The sequence below is a fragment of the Urocitellus parryii genome, chromosome 10 (genome assembly GCF_045843805.1).
Source record: "Urocitellus parryii isolate mUroPar1 chromosome 10, mUroPar1.hap1, whole genome shotgun sequence".
NCBI classification, from domain to species: Eukaryota; Metazoa; Chordata; class Mammalia; order Rodentia; family Sciuridae; genus Urocitellus; species Urocitellus parryii.
This window is the reverse complement of record NC_135540.1, coordinates 79144138-79166698: the sequence shown is the minus strand read 5'-3', so window position 1 is coordinate 79166698 and position 22561 is coordinate 79144138. Positions and strand designations below refer to the sequence as shown.

The 22561-nt window shown below is 39.4% G+C and overlaps 1 protein-coding gene across 1 annotated transcript; it reads right to left on the bottom strand.

Annotated features, from left to right (window-relative positions):
• Nucleotides 1–3435: 3435 nt before the first annotated feature.
• Plac8 (placenta associated 8) lies at nt 3436–21576 on the bottom strand. The gene is made up of 5 exons (XM_026409020.1): nt 21488–21576; nt 12560–12681; nt 10734–10858; nt 7851–7966; nt 3436–3621 (listed from the first exon to the last, which is right to left on the bottom strand). The coding sequence occupies exons 2-4, from the start codon at nt 12666–12668 to the stop codon at nt 7862–7864; spliced, it is 339 nt and encodes a 112-aa protein (XP_026264805.1). The 5' UTR covers nt 12669–12681; nt 21488–21576; the 3' UTR covers nt 3436–3621; nt 7851–7861.
• Nucleotides 21577–22561: the final 985 nt, after the last annotated feature.

The following is a 22561-nucleotide window of genomic DNA, read 5'->3' as shown; positions in this document are numbered from 1 at the left end:
GATCTTTGGCACTGCATAAAAATAAATAAAATAAGGTATTGTGTCCATCTACGACTAAACAAATATTTAAAAAGGAGAAGCAGCAGAAGAGTAGATTAAAGAGGTAAACTGAGGCTGCATTTTTCTAGAAAAATGTTTTATAGAAAATTTGCTGGCTGGGGATGTGGCTCAAGCGGTAGCGCACTCGCCTGGTATGCGTGCGGCCCGGGTTCGATCCTCAGCACCACATACAAACAAAGATGTTGTGTCCGCCAAAAACTAAAAACTAAATATTAAAATTCTCATCCCACTCTTTCTTTAAAAAAAAAAAAGAAAATTTGCAAATTAACTCATGCAACACTAAATAGGATGGATTGGAGAGAAGGCAAGGGGAGCTGGCATTACCAGAGGCGGGCATACTGGTTCAGAGGCAGTGAACATCATTTGCCAAAGAGATCACAAGGACAGCATTTGTGGCAATGGAGACAAAGAGGAGAGGACAGATTCATCCCCTCAATAAATAATTTGAGCAGGTACATAAGTGTCTGTCATGTTTCTAGACACTAAGGACACAGTAGCAAATTAGATCACCCTTTGGGGGTTTCAAATGGCGTTTAAGGAACAGAAGTTGGAGTCTGATTGGATGAGGGGACATGGCAGAAGGACATGATGAGACAGTGGAGAGTTCATTGATATCTGGACTTTTCACCTTGAACAACTGAGTAAGTGATATTGTTGGACCTGTTGGGTAAAGACCTAAGGGACTCCCAGATGGACTTGTTCAGTAGGCAGTAGAAGATCTTGCTCTGGGCACAGATTCATATATCTTCTCTGGAGCTAATAAGTCAAATGTGAAATAGTTGGGTTTTTAAAAGTTTCAAAATGAAGCTCAAATAAATTTAAAAAGCATGCTCTTGACATATTTTTCTTTCAAAATTTACATAATTTTCAATAGCCCAGGTTGTTTTCTCATATAGCCCACCCTTTGATTATCTATAGCTTCAAGTAGAAGGTGGATACTTCTGCCTCAAGATGTAAACACGAGGGAAAATTAATGACATCTCCATAATATTTTCTGTACACTCTACTGCTGGATAGAAATACAAAATCACAAAAGAAAGAAAAGTACCATCTTAGATTCTTAAAACCTCTTTTTCTACAGTTCATGAATCTGATAATATGGTGACAGTGTATGTAAGGAAATTTTTATTTTCAGCAAAGGAGGCATGGGGAAAGATAGAATGGAACTGGCAAAATTCAAAGATGGAAAAAAGAAATGAAGAGGAAAGCCATTGTGCCTCATCCAAAGATAGTGGGTACCTGTAACAATTTCAATGGTGTCAGTGTATAAACATGATTGGTTGGTTTCCAGATACTCCACTTCTATTTGAAGTAAAAAATGATGTGGGCCTTTGTGTACTTGAATAGTTGGTATCTGTGTTATGTGTATCATAAATGCACGGATTATTCACAAATTTGTGAACAAAGACAAGAAAAATCTCATAAATTTGTTGGATTTCAGAAGAGAAATCTGCTCGGCATATGTGAAATGAGAATGGGTAATATCCCTGGACCTACTATGGTCCAAGATGATATCAGATTTGACATGAGAAACTGTATTATTCTCAAATGGCAAGAACACCAGTGATGTCAAAACAAACTGTGTCATGGGAAACCAGCAACACATTGTCAAAAAAGTACTTAACCCTTTGAAGTGTTTTGCTCATTCTACAAAAATTAATTGTTGAACAGATCATGAAAGTTATTGTATATTGTGTAGTGTATGAAAGGATATGTCTGCCCAATGTCCTATTCACAAAATGGCATATATACATACATATGTGTATGTATGTATATGTGTGTGTGGGGGGGTGGGTATATATATGTATATACATATACCCACCCACACACACATGAAAGATATATATTGTCCCAGTGTCCTATATAGGACAATCTGCATTTTTGATCTTCATGATAAATAAAGGATATATAAACTCTAGATTATGATTTACAACCTATTTTAATGCATCTGTCAATTTTGTTGAAATAAATGCAGAATTGACAACTTGGGACTTAATGACTTAGGGTAAATTCATCCCATTTGGATAGCTGAAGTTCCAAAACCCCTGCACAGCTATGAGTTCATGGTTACCAAGGGCTCTTTGGTCCTCAGCTGGGATGAAGTTCTTCTGTCACCCATGTCCCCAGATTTTTGGAAATATAGATATGTTGGTGGTACTAGGGATTGAACCCAGGGGTGCTCTACTACTGAGCTATAACCCCAACCCTTCTTATTTTGCATTTTGAGACAGGGACTCCCTTAATTGCCCAGGCTGGCCTAGAACTTTCGATCATTCTGCTTCAGCCTACCAAGTTGCTGAGATTACATGTGGGACCCCTGTGCCTGGTGGAAATACAGGTTTTGGCATCCTGCCTGGCCTACAGAAGGCAGTTGTGGGAATAGATGACACTACCCAAGAACACATGGCATGAAAGGGTGGACCCAGGATTGAGCCCTGCGAGGCACGGGGAGGAACGGAGGGGCAGTGCAATTGTGTTCCTTGAGTGCTTACTAAATTCCAGGCTTTGATGTTCATCTCACTGAAATTTCACAATTAATTGATAAGGTAGATAGTTTTGCCCCACTTCCCCTGCCCCAACAAATGAAATAGACTCAGAAGTTGGGGAGGGCTAGGAGAAATTAAGTGAGATTTTTCTTCAGGGCAAAATGTTGCAGATGAATCAAATAGAATAAGAAATGTGGAAAAAATTGCCACACATTTACCCATCGATATTTAACTCAAATTGTGTCATACTGAATTTGATCATGAATTTTTTTATTGCTTCCTCTGATACCTCATATTCAAAACGGAAGAAAAGCAACAACACAAAACCCTTGAGTATGCAGTTGGGAAGCGAGGCCTAGGGTGTTCTTTGCCTAAAATCTTGCTATGTTCACATTAGTCATACTTTATAGATAACATGAAAAGGAGCAAAATTGTTGACTCAATGTGCCGTAATGGTCTCTGAAGTTTTTAGATGAAAGAGCTGAGTTACGGTGGACCAAAATCTCCCACTAAGCAACTAAACTACAAGAAAAATATCATGAGACTGATCCCTGGAATTAACTAGTGACAAAGGTATTTTAGAGCAAAGAAGCATAAAGAATCTTGCTAAAGGGGTGGGGGATATGGCTCAATTGGTAGAGTGCTTGCCTCTCAGGCAAATGTCCCTGGGTTCAATCCCCAGCACCAAAAAAAAAAAAAAAAAAAAAAAAGAAAAGAATCTTGTTAAGGGCTGGGGGTGCAGCTCAGTGATAGAGTACCTGCTTAGCATGCATGAGGTCCTGGGTTCCATCCCCAGCACAACATGCACAGAACAAAACAAAGAGTCTTTTTAATAAAACCTTTATTTGGTTTACATTTCAAATGTAATGTAAAAACTTTATAAGCCAGAAAATTTGATAGTGTGAGAGCCAGGAGAAACTATGCTGATGCACAACATTTATTTAGAATAAATCAAAAATCTGATTTTTGGGGAGTCCCATCATCATAAAGTAAACATATCCATCATATTTCACGAGAAGAACTCGAGTTGAAGAGGTGTTTGTTGATTTTAGTTGCTTCGGTAAAAGCTCTTCACCTAGAGAGGACATACAAATAATAGTTTTGAATTTTCTCAATCCATACTTTAATTTTTAATTAACTTTTAATTTCAGAATCATTTTATGATTAGTTGTAAAGATAATAAAAAGGTTTCCATATACACTGCACCCAGTTTTCCTGTTGGTTAATATTATATGCTACTATGATAGACTTGTTATAATTAATGAACTCAAATAGATTATTATTAATCAAACCATACTTTATTCAGATTCCTCAGTTTTTACCTAAGGTCCTTTTTTCTGTTCTTGGATCCTGTCCAGGATACTATATTACATTTAATTGTTGTATTCCCTTACGCTCCTTTAAACTGAATTTCTCAGATTTTCCTTGTTTTTGATGACTTTGACATGTTTTTGTTGTTGTTTTTATTTTTGTTTTGGTACTGGAAATTGAACCCAGGGGTGCTTTACCACTGAGCCACATCTCCAGTCTTTTCTATTTTGAGACAGCGTCTTGCTAAGTTTCTGAGGTTCTCACTAACTTGCCGAGGCTGGCCTCAAATTTATGATCCTCCTGCCTCCGCCTTCTGAGTCTCTGGGATTTGAGGATACTGGTCAAGTATTTTGTAGAATGTGCCCTAGTTTAGTTTGTCTGTTGTTCTCCTTGTGGTTAGACCAGAGGTATGGAGTTCTGGGAGGCATACCACAAAGGTCAAGAATCATTCTCATAACATCATTTCTGTGTTGCAATCCATCAACATGGATTATCTCTGTTGAAGGTAACTTTGATCACTTGGCTGAGATAGTTTTCTCAGGTTTCTCCTTTGTATGCTTGTTTGCCTGGCTTTCCATATTGTTCTTTGGAAGAAAGTCACTATGCAAACCCACACTTAAGGGGAAGGGAATCAAGTTCCATTCCTTTGAGGGAGGAGGTACCTACACAAATACTTGGAGGGGTTTTTTTGGTTTGGGGTTTTCCTTTTGTGGTACTGAGAATTGAACCTAGGGCGTTTGACTACTGAGCTGCACTCCAAGCCCTTTTTTATTTTTATTTTTTAAATTTTGAGACAGGATCTTGAGAAGTTGCTAAGGCTGGCTTTGAACTTGTGATCTTCCAGGCTCAGCCTTCCGAGTAGCTGGGGTTACAGGTATGCACCACCAGCACAGCAAATATCTGGAGTTCTATGTGGGAGATTGTACTCTTTTTTCTATAGGGAAATCCTCCTGCCACCTCTTCGCTCTCAAAATTTCCAATTTTCCCTGCCCCAACACTCACCCTTTTTTGAAATTAATTGTATTCAATTATTTATATTAGTATGGCCTCATATATATTTATTTTAAATTTTACATTTCTTGATAATATGACAGTGTTGATTACAATCGAATACTATATTATTTTGTTACTCAAATTGTTCCAGTTTTGGCTATGGAAAGCCTTTTTAGTTGGTTCCTATGTCCCTTTGTCCCAATCTATTCTGCCTTTTCTTTCTTTCTCTCCTCCTCTTCTTTAGCTGTGTGGAGGAAATCTTGGTGTGTTTTAATATGTCTTCATTTTTTGCTCTTTGTCTCTTGATTCTGTTTTGGATATTTTTATTTCTAGTTTTAGTGTCAATTAATAATGTAGGGTCCAAATTGATGATTTACTTTAAACCAATTCAAAGATTCAGTGAGATTTCCCTGTGGTTGACAAAAACTAGTTCAGATGTCAGGACTCATTATTATGTGTGTGGATACATATTGTACCCACCTTACTTTCTGTATTTAACAGTGTTGCGGTGGGTGGCCCACACTTTTGCTTCTGGCCTCATTCTGTCAGTCTCAACTATATACTAATCTCAGCTGATCATTTCTTAAGTTAGTTCTATTCACTTGAAGTCTGTAGTAACTCTCCAAAGCTTACTGAGTCATTTACTTGATATTCAAGACATCATATGCCAAGGCCCCAACTACCTCTTAAAAATCTTGTATTTTTTAAGGGATTTGGAAAAGGGGAGGGGGAGGGGGAGGGGAAGTGCTGGAGAGTGATACTGGCTAAATTATATTGTTCTATTGTGTGCATGGACAAATATGTAACAATAAATCTCATCATTATGTGCGGCTATTATGTGCCAATAAAAATGTGGAAAGAAAACAATTTTTTGTATTTCTCAATATTTTCCTACTTATACCATATATTCTAGGCAAGTTGGATCTAAGCTCATAAAGATTTTTTTTTTTTGTGGGGGCGGGGGGTCTACGGATTCACTAATGTTGCTGATCAAAAGCAACATTTCATATGTATTAATTTTATTCACATTTTCTGCCAGTGATACTGTTTGCCCCATCTGGTCCACTTCCACTCTTGTCTACCCTGCTGTAGGTCATAGGAAGCTGACCCGTGACCTAGAGCAGTTCTTTGCAGCCCTCTGCCTTTTTGATGGGTTCAGCCAATGGGAAGCACACAAGGACAACAGAAAGCTTCCCTTGACCCCATCCTGGGAGGTTGACTCAGGCCGCACTTATTCCTCTGTTGAGTGGTTACTGTTCCTCTAGGGCAACCTCCTCACTCAGTTCTCTCCTTGGAGAACAGGTAACTGCTCCCTCCTGGCCTCCTGGGCTGGGGAGGCGGTGGTAACCACCCAGCTGTTGCCAGGCAGGTGATTGCACCCTCTATTCATTTCCACCAGCACCTTTGCATTAGCCTCCATTAAATCCTATCAGTCTAGGTTTCACTTATTCTTGTTAGATAACATACTTCCTCTTTAGAATTAAAAATCACTTCTTTCAAGAAACTTCCATTCATTCATCTCAGAAGTGCGATCTCTTCTTCCTCTGAACATAAAACAGCACTCTGTCTAGAGGTGTGCATCAAATTCCTCATTGTATTTGGGGGATTGACTAATCCCTTCTTTTTTAGTACAAAATCTATAAAGACAGGGGGAACAGTTAATTTATTTTTGTTTACAACATCTAGCAATATATTATATAGTATTAGATATTTGACACATTATTTGCTAAACAAATGAGCTTTTTTTTAAAAAAAAAATGTATTACCCAAGAATTGTTTTTGTTAACTTCCATGAAGTCCTCACTCCAGACAGGAAGTGCGATAGTATAAAGAATGGAAAAAGTATTGTTTTTTCTTATACTCAAAGTGTAATCTATGGAGGTAACTGACAAATTTTTGTTGATTTCTCCTTAACTACATCCTTGATAGCTAATCCTGGGGAAAATTAGTGGAAAAAAACTTGATTGAATTTTAGATGGTGAAATTCTATAGAACATTTTCAAATATTCTAAATTCTATATCCACCCATTTCAAAGTCCACCTTCTCTAAAAGGATGGTTTTTCTATTTGCTTTTTCATATTTGTTTATTAATTTTTCATATTTGTTTATTAATGTTTTTATTTGGGGGTATTTGTATGTTTAGTTATAAGATGATATATTTTCTGAGGTCTATAAGTCATTTTCTTAGAAATACACATTTGTGTTTATAGACATTTGTATAAAATACTGCACATGTAGTTTTTATTCTATGAGTGAGGCACACAACTTGGGCAGATAGGGCTGTGTGTACATATGAATAAACTTCTGTTTATACAGAAACATTTATATGATTATGTACATGTTTCTAGTCATTCCATCAATCAATATATTGAAGTATGTCTATATGTGTAAATAGTTCTCAAACAAAGCTAATTTTGCTGAGGAGGCCTTTCGGGTTTCTGTCTAGCACAAATGACCTGAGACATCTGGAAATCTACCAGGGTGGATGGCTGTGTGTCTTGTCTGGCCTGACACCACAGGATGTATCTGTCCAGTCTGACCTGTTTAGCTTTACCTCACTAGATAGATGCTTTACGCCACAATCAAAATGATCCAGATCTATAATTTTTATTTGCTGTTCCATCTTATAATTATTAGTTTCTTTCATCAAGTTTTTTTTTTTTTTTTTGTCTTAGTAGGGAGTGAATTTTCTACTTCTTTTGTTTCACCATACTTTGGTGAAACAACGGTAATGGTATTTCACAGGTGGTAATTGCTTCACTAATTGAGCAAAATAATTCTAAGGAGTTTAGAAAACTCACCATTCCTTTATTTACTAAAATATGGTTCAGAGAATACATAAGAAGACATTAAAATCCACCTTTTATTAAGATAGCACTTTGGGAGTCTTAAAGAATTGTTATAACTGAATTATTATTCCAACAATAAATGATTTACAAAAACCTGAAACATACTTCTAAACCCCACAGACTCTGGGAGGAGTGTTGGTATCAACTTACCACCAGCTTCTTTAGAAAGCATTCATGGCTCTTCTCCTGTTGATATCTCTCTTGATTTGGCAAAGGGAACAAACAGGGCAGCAGATAGTGGCCATGTAGTCATCACAAATAGATCCCTGTTGGAAAACACAAAAGAAATAGAAATGTAACCTGTGGATTTTCAGGCATCTTGAAAAGCAGACGGCACTGATCCTTCAGATTCAGTTTGGATGGATATGTTCAGGAAAATGTTCACTGACTTTTTTTCTGTATCACTCTCGTCTTTCTTCATAATACAAAATGTTCTCCTTTGAAATTCTGAGGGTACAAGAAGATATCCAACCAATGGTAATGACATGTTATCATAGCAGAGAAATCTAAATCCATCCTACCCATGGGTGACCAAATTGTTTTTTTGTTTGGTATTTACTGAGTGTGAGTGTGTGTGTGTGTGTGTGTGTGTGTGTGTGTGTGTACACGTGTGTGGTTTTAATTTTATTATAAAATTTTATTCTTTCTGTTGAATAGATCTTTCTCAGGTCTGTTTGTTTCCTTTAAGATGTATCACAATTTATTTTTATCTAATTAATGATTACCCTTAAATTTTTATCCACAATTTGTATTTATATTTATCTCTCTATCAATGTCAAACAAGATATAGTCTTTAGGACTGATACTTCTATTTCTTCTTCTTTTCATTTCCAAAGTTTTGTTAAGACCAGCTGAAATTTTAGTTTCAGATGGTTATTAATTCTTCAAACCCCTAAGGAGTATTTAAAAGGCATTATGTACTAGACCTTTAAACATCTTGATAACTTTCATATTAAAAAGTCATGTCAGGGCTGGGGTTGTGGCTCAGTGGTAGAGGGCTTGCCTAGCATGTGTGCGGCACTAGGTTCAATCTTCTGCACCATATAAATTAATTAAAATAAAGGTATTGTGTCCATGTGCAACTATAAATATTTTTTCTTTTAAAAGGTCATGTCAAATCAGGCATAATGGCACACTCCTGTAATCCCAATGAATCAATAAGGAAGTGATTGAGTAAATTATACTGTGTAAACATTAAAAAGAATTAGTGTTATTGACATGAAAGGAGTCTACCATTTATTAAGTGGGAAAAATATAGTGAAAATTATAGTATAGTGTGAAACCATTTAAAAAAACAAAAACAAAATGAAAGAGCTTCCTAAGAGCAAAACCCTCATATGTCTATATCTACAGCTATCTAAACTATATTTATGAGTTAGAGTTATAAGAAAAAATCTGAAAGAGGATGCATGTCAATTATTAATAGAGTTTTTTTACTAGATAATGAAATTGCATATAAAGAGGTTCACTTTTCACTTTATATACTTCTGTGTTTGAATTTGAAATAAAATTCTTTCTTTTCTCTCTCTCTCTCTCTCTCTCTCTCTCTCTCTCTCTTTTTTTTTTTTGTACCAGGAATTGATCCCAGGGCACTTAATCACTGAACCACATGCTTAGCACCCCACCCTTTTTTTACAAAAATTTTAAATTTTGACACAGGTCTTGCTAAGTTGCTTAGGGTCTTCACCAAGTTGCTAAGGCTGGCTTTGAACTTGGAATTCTCCTGCCTCAGCCTCCCGAGCTCCTAGGATTAAAGGCATGCATCACCTTGCCTGGCTGTCATAAAATTCTATAGCATGTAACTTAAACACTGATAAATATTTTTAAACGAAAAGATAAAATAATCTTGATGGAATGAAATAAGTTCCTAAGAATCTGCTTATTCATTTGTTCCCTGTGGTACTTGGCTAGGCCATGGTACCCAGATATTTGGCTCAACATTTCTTTTTGGGTACCAGGGATTGAACTCAGGGACACTCAACTCCTGAGCCACACCCCCAGACCTATGTTGTATTTTATTTAGAGACAAGGTTTCACTGAATTACTTAGTACCTCACTTTTGCTGAGGCTGACTTTGAACTCCCAATCCTCCTGCCTCAACCTCCCTAGTTGCTGGGATTATAGGCATGTGCCACCGTGCCTGGGTGGCTCAACATTTCTTTAGATGAAATTAACATTTTAATCAGTAGACCATAATGGGCCTCATCCAATCAGTTGATGAAATTAATAGGGGTGGGTAGGCGGGGGGGGGGGCGGGGGGAGACTGTTTTCCCCTTAGCAAGAAAGATTTCACAAGAACACCTCCTGTGGACTTGAATTCCAATTCTTCCCCATGTCTCTAGCCTGCCTCCATAATTGCATAATTGCTTGCCAGCCTCCATAATTGCATGACCCAATTCCTTAAAATAATCTCTCCCTTTTTTGTTCTCACTCTCTCCTTATATACATACACATATATACAGGGAGGCATATAAATGTAAATATATATAAACATATACATACACACACTATTTTTCTCTGTTAAATATTAAATATAGAGATATATGTGCATGTACACACATGTATCCATGCTCATGCTATTGCTTGTTGCTCTGTAGACCCTTAAATAATAAACTCTTCCACTGCACAGAGTGAAGTAGGTGTAATGGAAGGTGCATGCATGGACCGTTAGTGGCTGAGTCTACTACTAAGGCATATCTTTGGGCCTCATTTGTACATGTTGTGAACCCACCTTATAGGGATGGTGTGAAGATTTAGTGAGGTGACCTAATGCACTTGGGACATAATAGGTTCTAAATTATCTTCTTACATTATACTACATACATTGCAAAAAGAGAATTAATTGTTCTCTAATGTTTTCAGCAGAAACCTGGAAGGAAATCACATAATCAGAGCATCTGTTGCTACACGTGCTAGGGAATTCCTGCCCATCAATCTCAGATGAGGTATACCATCAAACAGCCTCCATGTTTACCACAATTATTTTGAATGTGGTACCATATTTGAACAATAAGGGAATCATAAGAGACTCACAGGGATGCCATATCGGGTTCGGTAGAGAGTCCTCATTGCGACAGTTGTTCCACAAAGACAGCATTCGTTCATGTCAGCTGCAACTTGACATCCCAGGCACACGAAACAAAATGTGCCACAGAGACCTGGATGCATGAAAACAGGGTACAAGTTACCCTGGGCTGCCTCCATCACAGCAGAAAATGTGTTCACTTCCTTGAATAGCAGGCCACGCCATGGGATCTTTGCCATGTACCGTGCTGCCATGTTCATCTTCAGCATTTCTGTTTGGCTTTCCATCAGCTTCTCCCAAACCCAGATCATCTCAGAAATGACTGTCCCTTGGAATGTATGTTATTCTTTCACTATAGTGCCTTTGTCCACTAGTCACTGGTCCACCAACACTTAGCCATGTTCCACCCATCATGCTCAGTACCAGCAGCGCCCCTGACCACATCCAGTGGGGGAAGTAACAGAAAATATTATCCAGCAGGATCCTTCTCAAGACACAAGGATCATGCACAGAAGTGGTGCCAAGGTCCTGAGTAGGAAGAGCTGCTGAGCTCAGCACTGAAAGATGATTAGGACTTCTACAGATCCACAAAAGGAAACACCCTCTTTGAGGTTATTTGGCACAAGCTGCCAAAGCTATGATTCATTCTGTATGGGTAGAGCCCCATGGTGGGTAGTGGATGAAGCTGGTGGGATGCAAAGCAGGCTGGGGATCAGTTGATAGAGAACTGTGAGTGTCCAGATTTTGTTGTGAAAGTCATCGAGAACCACTGACGTACTTTCAGAAGGGAAAATGATTTGGTCAGATTCACATTTAAGAACATCTGCCATGAAGCAATTAAGCTTGTATGAGAACTTGTATATTCATTTAGTTGGCTAATAATTCTAGGGGTTGGAGGATAAAATGTCTATCTGCAGAGACTTTTACTACTCTCATCTCAATTATCACTTGAATTTGCGAATGTTGAACTAATGTACTGAGTCGTGTGAATAAACAAACCCAACTTCCATTACCTAGATATTTTTTCCTTTTAATGCTTCTCAAATTAATTATTAATTTGTTCAGTTCAAAGATCAATTTCACTGGTAAGTTAAAGGCTAATGTATTTTCTTTCCTTATCTAAGAATACTATGTAGAGTTGAGACAAACGAGAAGATATCAGAGAAAATGTTTTATAAGTGGGTTTGGTTCTTAGCTGGTATTGAGAACAAAGCGCCTTGGTTGCTCCCCTCTGTCACCCTTGTCTCAGTCCCAAACTTCCCTAGGAAATTCACTTATAGAGATTCCAAGTTCACTTAGAGAGATCTTATGAAAATAGAGTCAGAGATATTTTTTCCCCAATGGGAAGTTAATCGCCTTCGGAATTCTTTATTCTCAGGTGCATGGAGACCTAAACGTATAAACTAAAATACTTCTACTCCAAGCTTGTGCTGAAATTATGGGTGAAAACTCTACACGGTGTATGGACATAACGTGATTATAAAATACTGATTTTAACTTATGTGTAACCAAGAACAGTCTTTTTTAAAACCAATTTAAACTTGAAATATTTCTCTCATTAATGCACAGTCTGCTTTTCATGATTAGGCCAGACCTGTTCATCTTTAGAATCAATCATGCCTTTCACTGTTCTCTCATCCCCACAACTTATTTGGGGGGTATGACTATTCTTTACTGGCTGGAGAAGGGTTAACTTAAGATCCGCACACAGCCTTTTCTTAAACATACTGTTGCCTGACAGCTGCCCGTGAGAAATTAGGAATTTTTACTACACAGTAAGGGAGAAACATGGGAAAGATCTGGACGCTGGTAATCCACCCCCCCTCACACTTACAGACTCCACAGTCACTGAAGCAATCACACATGCCCGTCTGCCAGTTGGAGTTTTGGGGCGCACGAGTAAATCCAGGTTGAGTCACAATGACGGTGGGCTGATTTTGCATTTCCAAGGAAGGTCTGAAAAGGAAAATGTTGGCATTAGCAGCTGGAGGTGGAAAGGCTCACTTCTGCAGCACTGGGCTCCACGGGCTAGCCAGGCAGTTCAGATGAAGTTGCCTGTTGATCTTTGAAGAACATGATTTCTATTTCCACCCCTCAGAGGACAGGGGGCCCCAGGGGAAAGGAATTCACTGAACTGGTAAGGTGAACAGGTGCTTCTCATGGGGCACAGGATGGAACAGGGCTGTTCATGTACTATTTTTAGACAGGTACCTGGTATCCACGAGACAGGGAAACAAATGTGATAGTGAATCATGGCAAGTAGTGAACTGTGGAAAGGCCTCTTATCTGATGTTATATCATTTTAAGCTTAAGTGTGCGTTCCCTCCTTCCTCTTTCTTTCTTTTACTGTTTTTCTTTCTTTATTTATTTTTGGTAGCACTGGGGGCTGAAGTCAGTGGTGCTGTACCACTGAGCTACATCCCCAGCCCTTTTAATTTTCTTTTGAGACAGGGTGTTGCTACATTCCTGAGGCTGGCCTTCAACTCATGATCCTCTTGCCTCAGCCTCTCAAGTCTCCTGGGTTATAGGCACGCGCCATCATACTCAGCTACCCTTCCCTTTCTTGCTCCTTTATCTTGCTCTCTCTAGTTTGGGCTTTGTTTCTGATTAGCAGTCCTCTTCAATCTCCCTGCATCCAGGCTGATCCATCACTTCCAGTTTACTGAAAGCCTGGGTCCTTTTGTCAGTGCTGGTTTGACAGACTCTTGCCACATCGTAGGGGTAAGCCCCGAGAGTATGTCCCAGCTAAGTTCCCTCTACCCTTTGGCTCTAGGGAATGAACCCAGAGCCTGGAGAATACAAGGCAAACTCTACCACTAAGCTGCACTTCTGGCCTCCAGCAAGGTTTGCATAAACATATTTTATTTTTTTTAAAAAATATTTATTTATTTATTTATTAGGCATAGATGGACATAGATGTGGTGCTGAGAATCAAACTCGGGTCCCACCCATGCTAGCGGAGTGCTCTACCACTGAGCCACAATCCCAGCCCCACATAAAACATATTTTGTTAGGTTGTTCCTAACTTCACTCCATAGTGAGAGGCTGTGTGAGGTCATGGAACGTGAGTAAGATTTGAAGTGAGAACATCTTTGCTCATATCATGGTTTCTGAAACTTTGTGATCTTAGATTACTTATTGAACTAGACACATGAATTTCCATTTATTAATGTGTAAAATGGGAATGGTTTCTGACCTGCCCAGCTCCCATTATCTCTGTGGATGAATTTAATGAACATTATCCTCATCAAACAAGGGAAAATACAGGGATCCCCAACCTCATCCAAGATTGACCAAATTATGTATGTGCATGTATGAATATGGCATAATGAATCCCACCATTACGTGTAACTATAATGCACCAAGGGGCTGTGGCTGTGGCTCAGTGGTAGAGCACTTGCCTGGCATATGTGAGGCCCTGGGTTTAATCCTCAGCACTGCATATAAATAAATAAAATAAAAGATAATTTTAATTCACTAAGAAAAAAATTTTTCAAAGAATCAAAAAAATATAAACAAAGTTGGCCACAATGTACAAAAATATAGAAGGGAAATGTCTTGATGATTTTCATAAACACTTGTTGCCTGGTATAGCAGCTAATATTCATTAAGTTTCTACATTACATCAGGCATGATATTGGAATCACACTGCCCCTTTAATCTTCAGAACAGTTCTGCAAAGTAGAAATTATTATCTTGTTTTTTTTTAGTAGATAAAGAAATAATAGCTCAGAGAAATTAAGTAAATAGTAAAATTCAAGTTCTTTCTGGCTCGCTCCACAGGCTCTTTTTCTCCCCTTGCCTGCTTCCCCTAGCACTTATGACAGTGTGACATTGCCACTGGTTTGTGGTGACCCCCTGGAGAACAGGAACTTTAGCATCAAGCTCCATTTTGGGTCCTCAGAGGTACTTTCAGTTGTCTTATAGAATGAAGCACTTACAATATACATGACTCACAGTGTGCTACATAGATACTGGGATGTAATACATTTCCACTTAAGAATTCAGCACAGGGCTAGGGATGTGGCTCAAGCGGTAGCGCGCTCGCCTGGCATGCGTGTGGCCCAGGTTCGATCCTCAGCACTACATACAAACAAAGATGTTGTGTCCGCCGATAACTAAAAAATAAATATTAAAAAATTCTCACTCTCTCACTCGTTCTCTCACACTCTCTTTAAAAAAAAAAGAATTCAGCACATATTTATAAAAGCACAAAAGAAAAACACTAAAAATTTTAAAATATAGTGCCTCTAGATACTTTAGCAATGTTATTACATTCCTTGTTCTCTTATGTTCTTTCCCACATAGACCAATTTCAAAAACAGACAAGTGGCCTCTATTTTTTCAAATTATTTTGCACTTCTCCTATTTCTTGAATTAGCTGCTTTCTTTCTAGATCTCATTACTTAGAAACACCTGCTAGCTTGGTAGTCCCCTTGAACAAGAAAAGAGAGCAGTATATGAAATCAAGAAGAGTTTGAAAAGCTAAGCAATGTCTCAGTTATTTCTTCACACAATGGGAAGTGAATGATAGAGATGCTTCAAACATGTCTAAGGCTGTAATTGTAGCTCAATTAGATCTGGTCTTACAGATGGTTCTCTGAATCCTAGCAAATAGCCACATGCTAAGGATGCTTGGTTATTCTGGAGGAGGATATAAAGTTGTTTAATTAAAAAAAGAAATAGACTTAAAATGTTATTTTGAATATTTGTATCTGTTGGACATAATCATTATCAGTAGATACCTACTGGCACTTCTCCTTCCCATTACTGAGTGTAGTATCAAAGCACCATGCAATTTCTTTTGTGTGTGTGGGGCAGGGAGGGTTGAATTCTGGAGTGCTCTACCACTGAGATACATCCACAGCTCTTTTTATTTTTATTTTTTAGATAGGTTTTAAGTTCCCCCAGTTGGCTTTGAACTTACATGGAATATTATATATTATATATCTCCACTTATATATATGTCGTGGATAATAAGATCAAGGTTCAAAGTTTTTCACTGTTAGAGAAAGAAGTTACAGATAAGGAAAAGAGGAAGGCTAGAATGAGTCCTGTGCTGTTAGATTGGAATATAGGTATGAACTCATGGTTACACATACACACACACACACACACACACACACACACACACACATCACACATTGTTTTAAAGATCACAAGTCCTCCTGTGGGTCTTTCAAGATCACTCCAACATGGCTTTGACCAAACTTCAGGTTTGTGACCAAACTACAGGTGCATACGATGGCATAATAAATGAGCTGAAATGCACCTGTAGTTCTAGCAACTTAGGAGTTTTTGCAGCAGGAGGATCACTTGAATCTAGGAGTACAAGGCCGGCCTGGGAAACACAGTGAGACTCTGTCTCAAAAGAATGAGAAAAAAATTAAACAGATAGGGCAGTATCAGCACTTGGGGACCCACTGAGGCACCAAATATATATATATATATATATATATATATATATATATATATATATATATATATATATATATTTTTTTTTTCCTGGTTCCTGGATCATAACTTCATCCTCAAGGCAGGTTGTAGAAACTAGAATTTCCCTTCTCCAAGGCAAATCATAAAACTCTAATTTCCCTCCATCTTTCTAAAGTGGGAGTTGGCCATAAAGAATGACCTCTTATTTGAGAAGGAGACTATCAAGAGTAACTGTAGCTGAACAAGTAGGGCTTATTACTTGTACAAGAGCTTATTAGTTGTGCAAGGGAGAAAGCACAGGATAGGGAACTGCGGAATGTCTCGGTGTTACAAAACTCCTAGAGAATTTAGGCTTTCATTGAGTGACTTGGAAAAGATCCGAGGAGGTGGAGGAGCTGTCAGAAAGTGCAGGCGATTTTATGACCAGGCAATTTTAATAAATCATCTGTGAGGAGAGCTGGCAAGAGAAGGCTAAATGTGCAACACGTAAAGTGGCAGCAGTCATTTCTATTAGCCAGAAAAGGGAAATATTTTTTTTTTCTACTTGGACAATGTTTAAAGTTCATGGTGTCCAGGTATGACTATGGAATGCTGGTGTTTTTATCTTGATCCATTATGGTCACAGTACCTTTATCTGATGCTAATGCTCTGTGAAGGCAAGCAACAACCTACAAGCAACAAAGTCTGGCTGGTAGCCCCACTAGCTTCTTCCCGTCTTGGGCTGCTTTTCTCTTTCCTAGAACATTCGTGGGTCAGTTGGTCAAATTCGAGGAAGATCTACAGATTAAGTAACGAATAGCATGATACCAACATCATGCCTGGTTTCATCAGGGGAGGAAGGGACAGAGTGAACTTGTCTGGCTGCACTCTGGCTCTGGCACTCTTTCTAGGGAGCAGGGTCAGAGAAGCAGAGAGGTGGGGGCGTACCCCTGGGCTTCAGTTTAAAGTCCCTTCCCCGCAGCGGCTGTGGGACTCCTCTGCCACGGCTGGACAAGGGATGGTGACACAGTCGAAGTTGGGTGAGGGAGGTTTTCTGCCGCTTCCCTCCCATTCTGCCTCCCGCCCGTGGGTCACTTCTGCTAGGACCAGACCTCATCTGCCTCTGAATGGTGAGGGCAGCCAGCACAGAGTCCCCCGCAGGCAGACACTGAGGACGCTCACGCAATCTGGGACAACCAGCTCCAGGTGGTTGCACCTGGGGGGGGGGGCTGGCGGGAGGGAAGGAGCCACAGATTCTTGGAACTTGGGCGGCTGGATCCGGGCGGCCGCGGCCCGCGGGGACTTGGCGGGAACCGCCGCGGGCGTCCGGGATGCCCAGGAGCAGGAGCTCCAGCCGCAGGGAGCTGGCCGGGGGCTGCTCGCTCCGCCGGACCTCGGGCGCCAGTCTCACCAGCGTTCATCAGTGTGGAACCTGACAGCAAATGGTGTCTGCTCACAGCACTGATCGGAAAGTAAGACGGGGATGTGGACGCTTGGTAGGTGGTCCTAGGTCCGATTCCTGTGCCCACTTCCCATATCAACGGGACGCAAGCACAGCTCTCTAAACGCATCCCGTCCATCTCAGAAACTGGGAAGTAAAGAAACTGAGATAATTCAGTTTCCCTTGCTTACCCCTTCCTCAATAATGAGCTTGCTTGGGAGAAAAGGAAGCACTACAGGACCGGGAACTTTGATCTACGGTTTTGAGACATTAGCAGACACCGGGTATCCAGTCGGTGCTCGCTAACGGCGTCCCCAGCCCCGCGCCCACTTTCTTTTCTTTCCATCCTGCCCAGGCTGTGCTTGCTGTCCAGAGAGAAAAATGCATTTGAAACATTGCCAAGCGGGAGGATCCAGAGTTCAAAGCCAGCGTCAGCAACTGAGGCCCTAAGGAACTTAATGAGACCTTGTTTCAAATAAAAAAAATAAAAAGAACTATGGGTGTCGCCTAGAAGTTAAGCGCCCCTGGGTTCAATTCCCATTTGCCCCCCCCCCCAAATTTTAAACACTGCCAAGTGCCTAGCGCTGGAAAACACTCAGTAATTGGGGAGGTCGCATTTCACAAGACCCCTTAGGGCTCCAGATCTCCCCCTACATCCAGAACTCCAGTGCTAAAATGATAAAAATTATATTTTGGATAGTGGTTCCTATAGTGTTTTGGAGGAGAAGTTATTACAGGACATGCTCAAAGAAGCATATTCAGATTTCTTTTGTATTCCCTTTTAATAATCAAATACCAGAAAAATTATGAAAGGCTAATGTTACATGGTTGGGTGATTGGCTGATAGGTTTTTTATTTTTTCCTTCCCATTTTTATCTTTATAATTTTCTGTATTGTCTGGAAAATACTTTTAGTGCTGAGGGTGTAGCTCAGTGGAGACTGTTCACTTCACATGTGTGAGGTCCTTGGCTTGAGCCCCAGCCCTGCAAAACATTACAGCTTGCATTTATTTCTTTTATAATCAAAACAAGAGATAGCCTGTTTGGAAACGAAAGCAAATCCAGAGACTAAAAGAAAAACTTAAAGGGACCATGCTAGTGATTCACCCCTCTGAAACCTGAAGCAATGCTTATTTGATAAATAGCAGTTGAATGGGTAAGTGAATAAATATCCTTTCTGTAAGTTCTTTCAGAGGAAAAACATGTCCCTTTAGCTCATTTATTTTTCAAGGGACCTACAGTGTGATTTTAAATATAATAACAGCAATCTAAAAATTTCAGAATAAAAACTGGCCTGCCATTATCTGATTGTCCTTTCCCATACCTGACTGTCCTCCCTCACTATATGACATATGTATTTGTGTATTCAAATTGTCTACTGTTAGACTTCCTAGAACTTTGAGACTGGACATTTGCTGAGTGCCTTTGAAGTCCAATCATAGGCAATCTGTGTAGTCTGAAGCAAGCAGCTGCAACCAAATTACCCATATGCTGACTGTCAGTTAGTTTGTATGAAAGTTTATTTCCTTCTTGTGGTGGACCACAGTCTTTGGCCCAACCGTCAATGCTGTATGCATTGGTTTCTTCCACTGCTATTGACTTCCTCTTTTAAAATGTGGGAAACTGTGAGGATCAAGGTGCTTCCAGTGGCCATTTTAGCCCTGGGAACTGAAGTGGAGCTTGGAGGCCCCAAGAGATTTCTAATAGAGAAGTTCCTCTCCAGTGAAAGTTACCCACAGTGGTTGAGAAATCTGCTCTGCCCAGTCCTGCCCAGAAGAGCAGTCCTAGAGGGAACTAACATTCAGGATTGCCACTTGTCACCTTAAGCTTATTTTGAAGAGAGCCTTGTGACTTCTCCTATGAGATACCTTCTGCATAGTTGCAAACCTGAGATGAGGGGCAGGGAGTGTAGCACAGTGGGGGAGTATATGCCTAGCATGTGCAAAGCTAAATTTGGCTCCTAGCACTGCAAATAAAAAAACCTCCCCTCAAACAAAACAAACAAACAAAAGACAACCACCCTGAGAGAAGAAAGCAACACATTTGCTCTTATGGTGCTCTGTGATCATTTCAAAATACTAGGATTCTTTTAAGTTGCAACAAATATAAAACAGAAGCAAATGTAAAATATCCTAAACAACTGCAGTTGGCTCTGCTTCAACCATTAACTATCCAAGAATTTCTTTAACCTTAGTCATTTAAGGAAGTGGAGGGGGAAAAAAAAAGAAAATTCCTGGAGATCTTAGTGTGGGAGTATTTCTAAGATTTTTCAGGGATCTTATGCTTGTGCCTGACCCCTTAGTTCATCGATCCCCAAAACTTAATCTGTGTAAAAAATACTTGGAAAGTTTGAAGATATCTGGACACTATCTTTAGAAACTGTACCTTAGGTAGAACAGACTAAGGTTCTAGAATCTGTGATGTTCACCTGCAGGGCTGCTGTTCCTGTACCATAGGTCACTATCATGCAAAACTGAAAAAGGTGGCACTTCTGTGTAGACTCAGCTTGGTGAATTTGTGGCTGTTTAGTGAGAATTAGAAAAATGTGTCCTTTCTCCAGGAAGATGTAACACATGCCAGAGCCTTCCATATGCCCAAGGAGCTGTATGCTAAACCACTTCATGGCCCCTTAGTTGCCCACCAATAAAGAGCCCTCACGTGTCAGGGGCCTAGCTGAGCATACTTTGTATCACCAAGTCCTTGCCTTTTCCTTTTTCTTCTGTTATGAATAACTAAGTCCAATTTCATTTAGAAAATATGTATTGAGCACTCACTGTAAGAGCTGTGCTATATTTGATAAGTGCCAACGAGATGTCGGTTCTCTCTCCATGGCCTGCAGCTCTCCTCATCACTGCCGGACCATGCATTTGTTTGGTTTCGTGCCATCTTGGATCCCACAGAACAGAAAGAGTGATAAAACTGGTGGGAGCTACTCAGGAAAAAGGAAAAATGGAGGCAGGAAGAACCGAAGTGGGGATCTTGGTGGATAAGCCTTGAAGAGTGAGGTGACAGTGCCTTTCTTTAGAACTTTCTTTACATGGAATAGTCTCATTGTAGGAAATCTTGCAGGATTTGGCTCACATTTTGAACATCTTGATTTTATACACTAGTTATAGTTGGATGAACCTTGTACCTGACTCCTCTGCCTGCGACCACTGCACTGTTGTGGAGGACAGTCCAGGATCTTAGAAAATTAGGATTATTAATATGCTCTGTTGCATTAATCGATTAACAAGTACTATTAATACTGACTAACCCAGATACTAGGCATACTACTTAGATTTCTTTTTTCTTTCTACTATATATTTATTTATATTTTTTTTGCTTTGCTTGAAGCATTTTAAATTACATAATCTCTCATGTAAGCTATCCAATGCGAGATCTTTCTTTATACCTATCAGCGAATAGCAGAATTTTTTAATTTTGATGTTAGTCTGTTTTTCTTACTTTCCTAATGAGAATTCAAGGATTCTTATAATTCATTAGCTAAATGTACAGTATTCTCATATCTTGTTGCCAAACGTTTTATGTAGATAAAATAAAATATTTTGCACACACAGAGAAATTAGACAAGCCCAAGTACACATGCATATGTGGTGAAATTAATGATCAAGTTAGTAAATACAACTCATAATATGTGTTTCCTGCTGAAAGCAGTATTTGAGGAGGATTCAAAGCTTGTATCTTCCATTACTTTGAAAGCATGGTATGTAGCAAAACGCTAAAATTTGACTAAAATTATGAAATTGAAAGCAATTAGATAAAGAAGGCAATGATCTTTCAGCTGAAACTATGGCATTTTAGGAACAAAAAACAAGAAAATCAAATTTCTGTAAAGAACGATTTTTCCCCCCCTGCAGTGTTAAGATAAGTTTTTAAAGAAGTTCTTAATCTCAAAAGTACTTACAATTACAAAATGGGCTTGGAGCAGGAAGTGTCTTGTGGCCCAGGAGAGGCTCTTTCTAGAAGTGGAAGCTCTTCGGTGGAGAGGTACAGGCTTTCTACTGCAGTGTAGGACAAAGAACAAATCCGGAGTTCTGATTGGCCAGTGCAATCCAGGCAAAAGTGCTTTTTAAGTTGTTTCTCTTATCTTAAGAATGAAAATTATGTCTTGCCAAATAAGGCGTGTTCTTTTTCTTACAAATGTTAAGTACACTCATACATCTTTTAGGGCAGGAAAAGATTTGATTCATTGTGTAGTTTGATCGATTTGACCTGGCAGGCAGAGCTTGCTAATTTTTAAATTTCGTTTTCCTCTTTTAATTCAATAAATAAATACCACTTAGTACATATTTATTGCCATATTTTTATTTATTTGTTTGTTTATTTTTTTGATATCAGGAGTGCTTAACTACTGAGTCACATCCTATCCTTCCTCCCCCCATACCCTTTTTTTGGTGTTTTATTTTGTGACAGTCTGACCACATTGCTGAGAGGCTCGCTAAATTGCTGAGGCTGACTTTGAACTCCAGATCCTCCTGCCTGAGCCTCCTGAGCCACTGGGATTACAGGTGTACACCGTATTTTAATTGTGGAGCTTGCAGGGAACATTTGGGAGAAAGCTGGCTACCTGGAATTCCATACCCAGTTAGACACTTCTTTTCTTTCTAATTTGGATTGCTTTGTTTTCCCTGGCAGAGATTGAGAATTCAAGGATTACTTACTGTTAAACAGGGCCACAAATGCTTTTTGCATGTATCCATTTCTTGAATTGTCCCCACAATTCTGTGGGGGTGGTACAATTATTAATCCCATTTGACTGACAAGGAAACTGAAACAAAGAAATGCTGAGTGGCTAGTAGGTGGCAGCTAGGAATCGGCTGTCCTGGGACTTGGTATGTGCCCTCTAGGCTAGGCAGGTATGATTTAACACAACAGCCTTGTTCCACCAGGGAAGATTTCCCATTCTAAACAACCTCCAAGTAAGTGACAGGTAGGCTGGGCACTCTCATTTCTGAGCAGTTTTATTGAGTAAAATTTA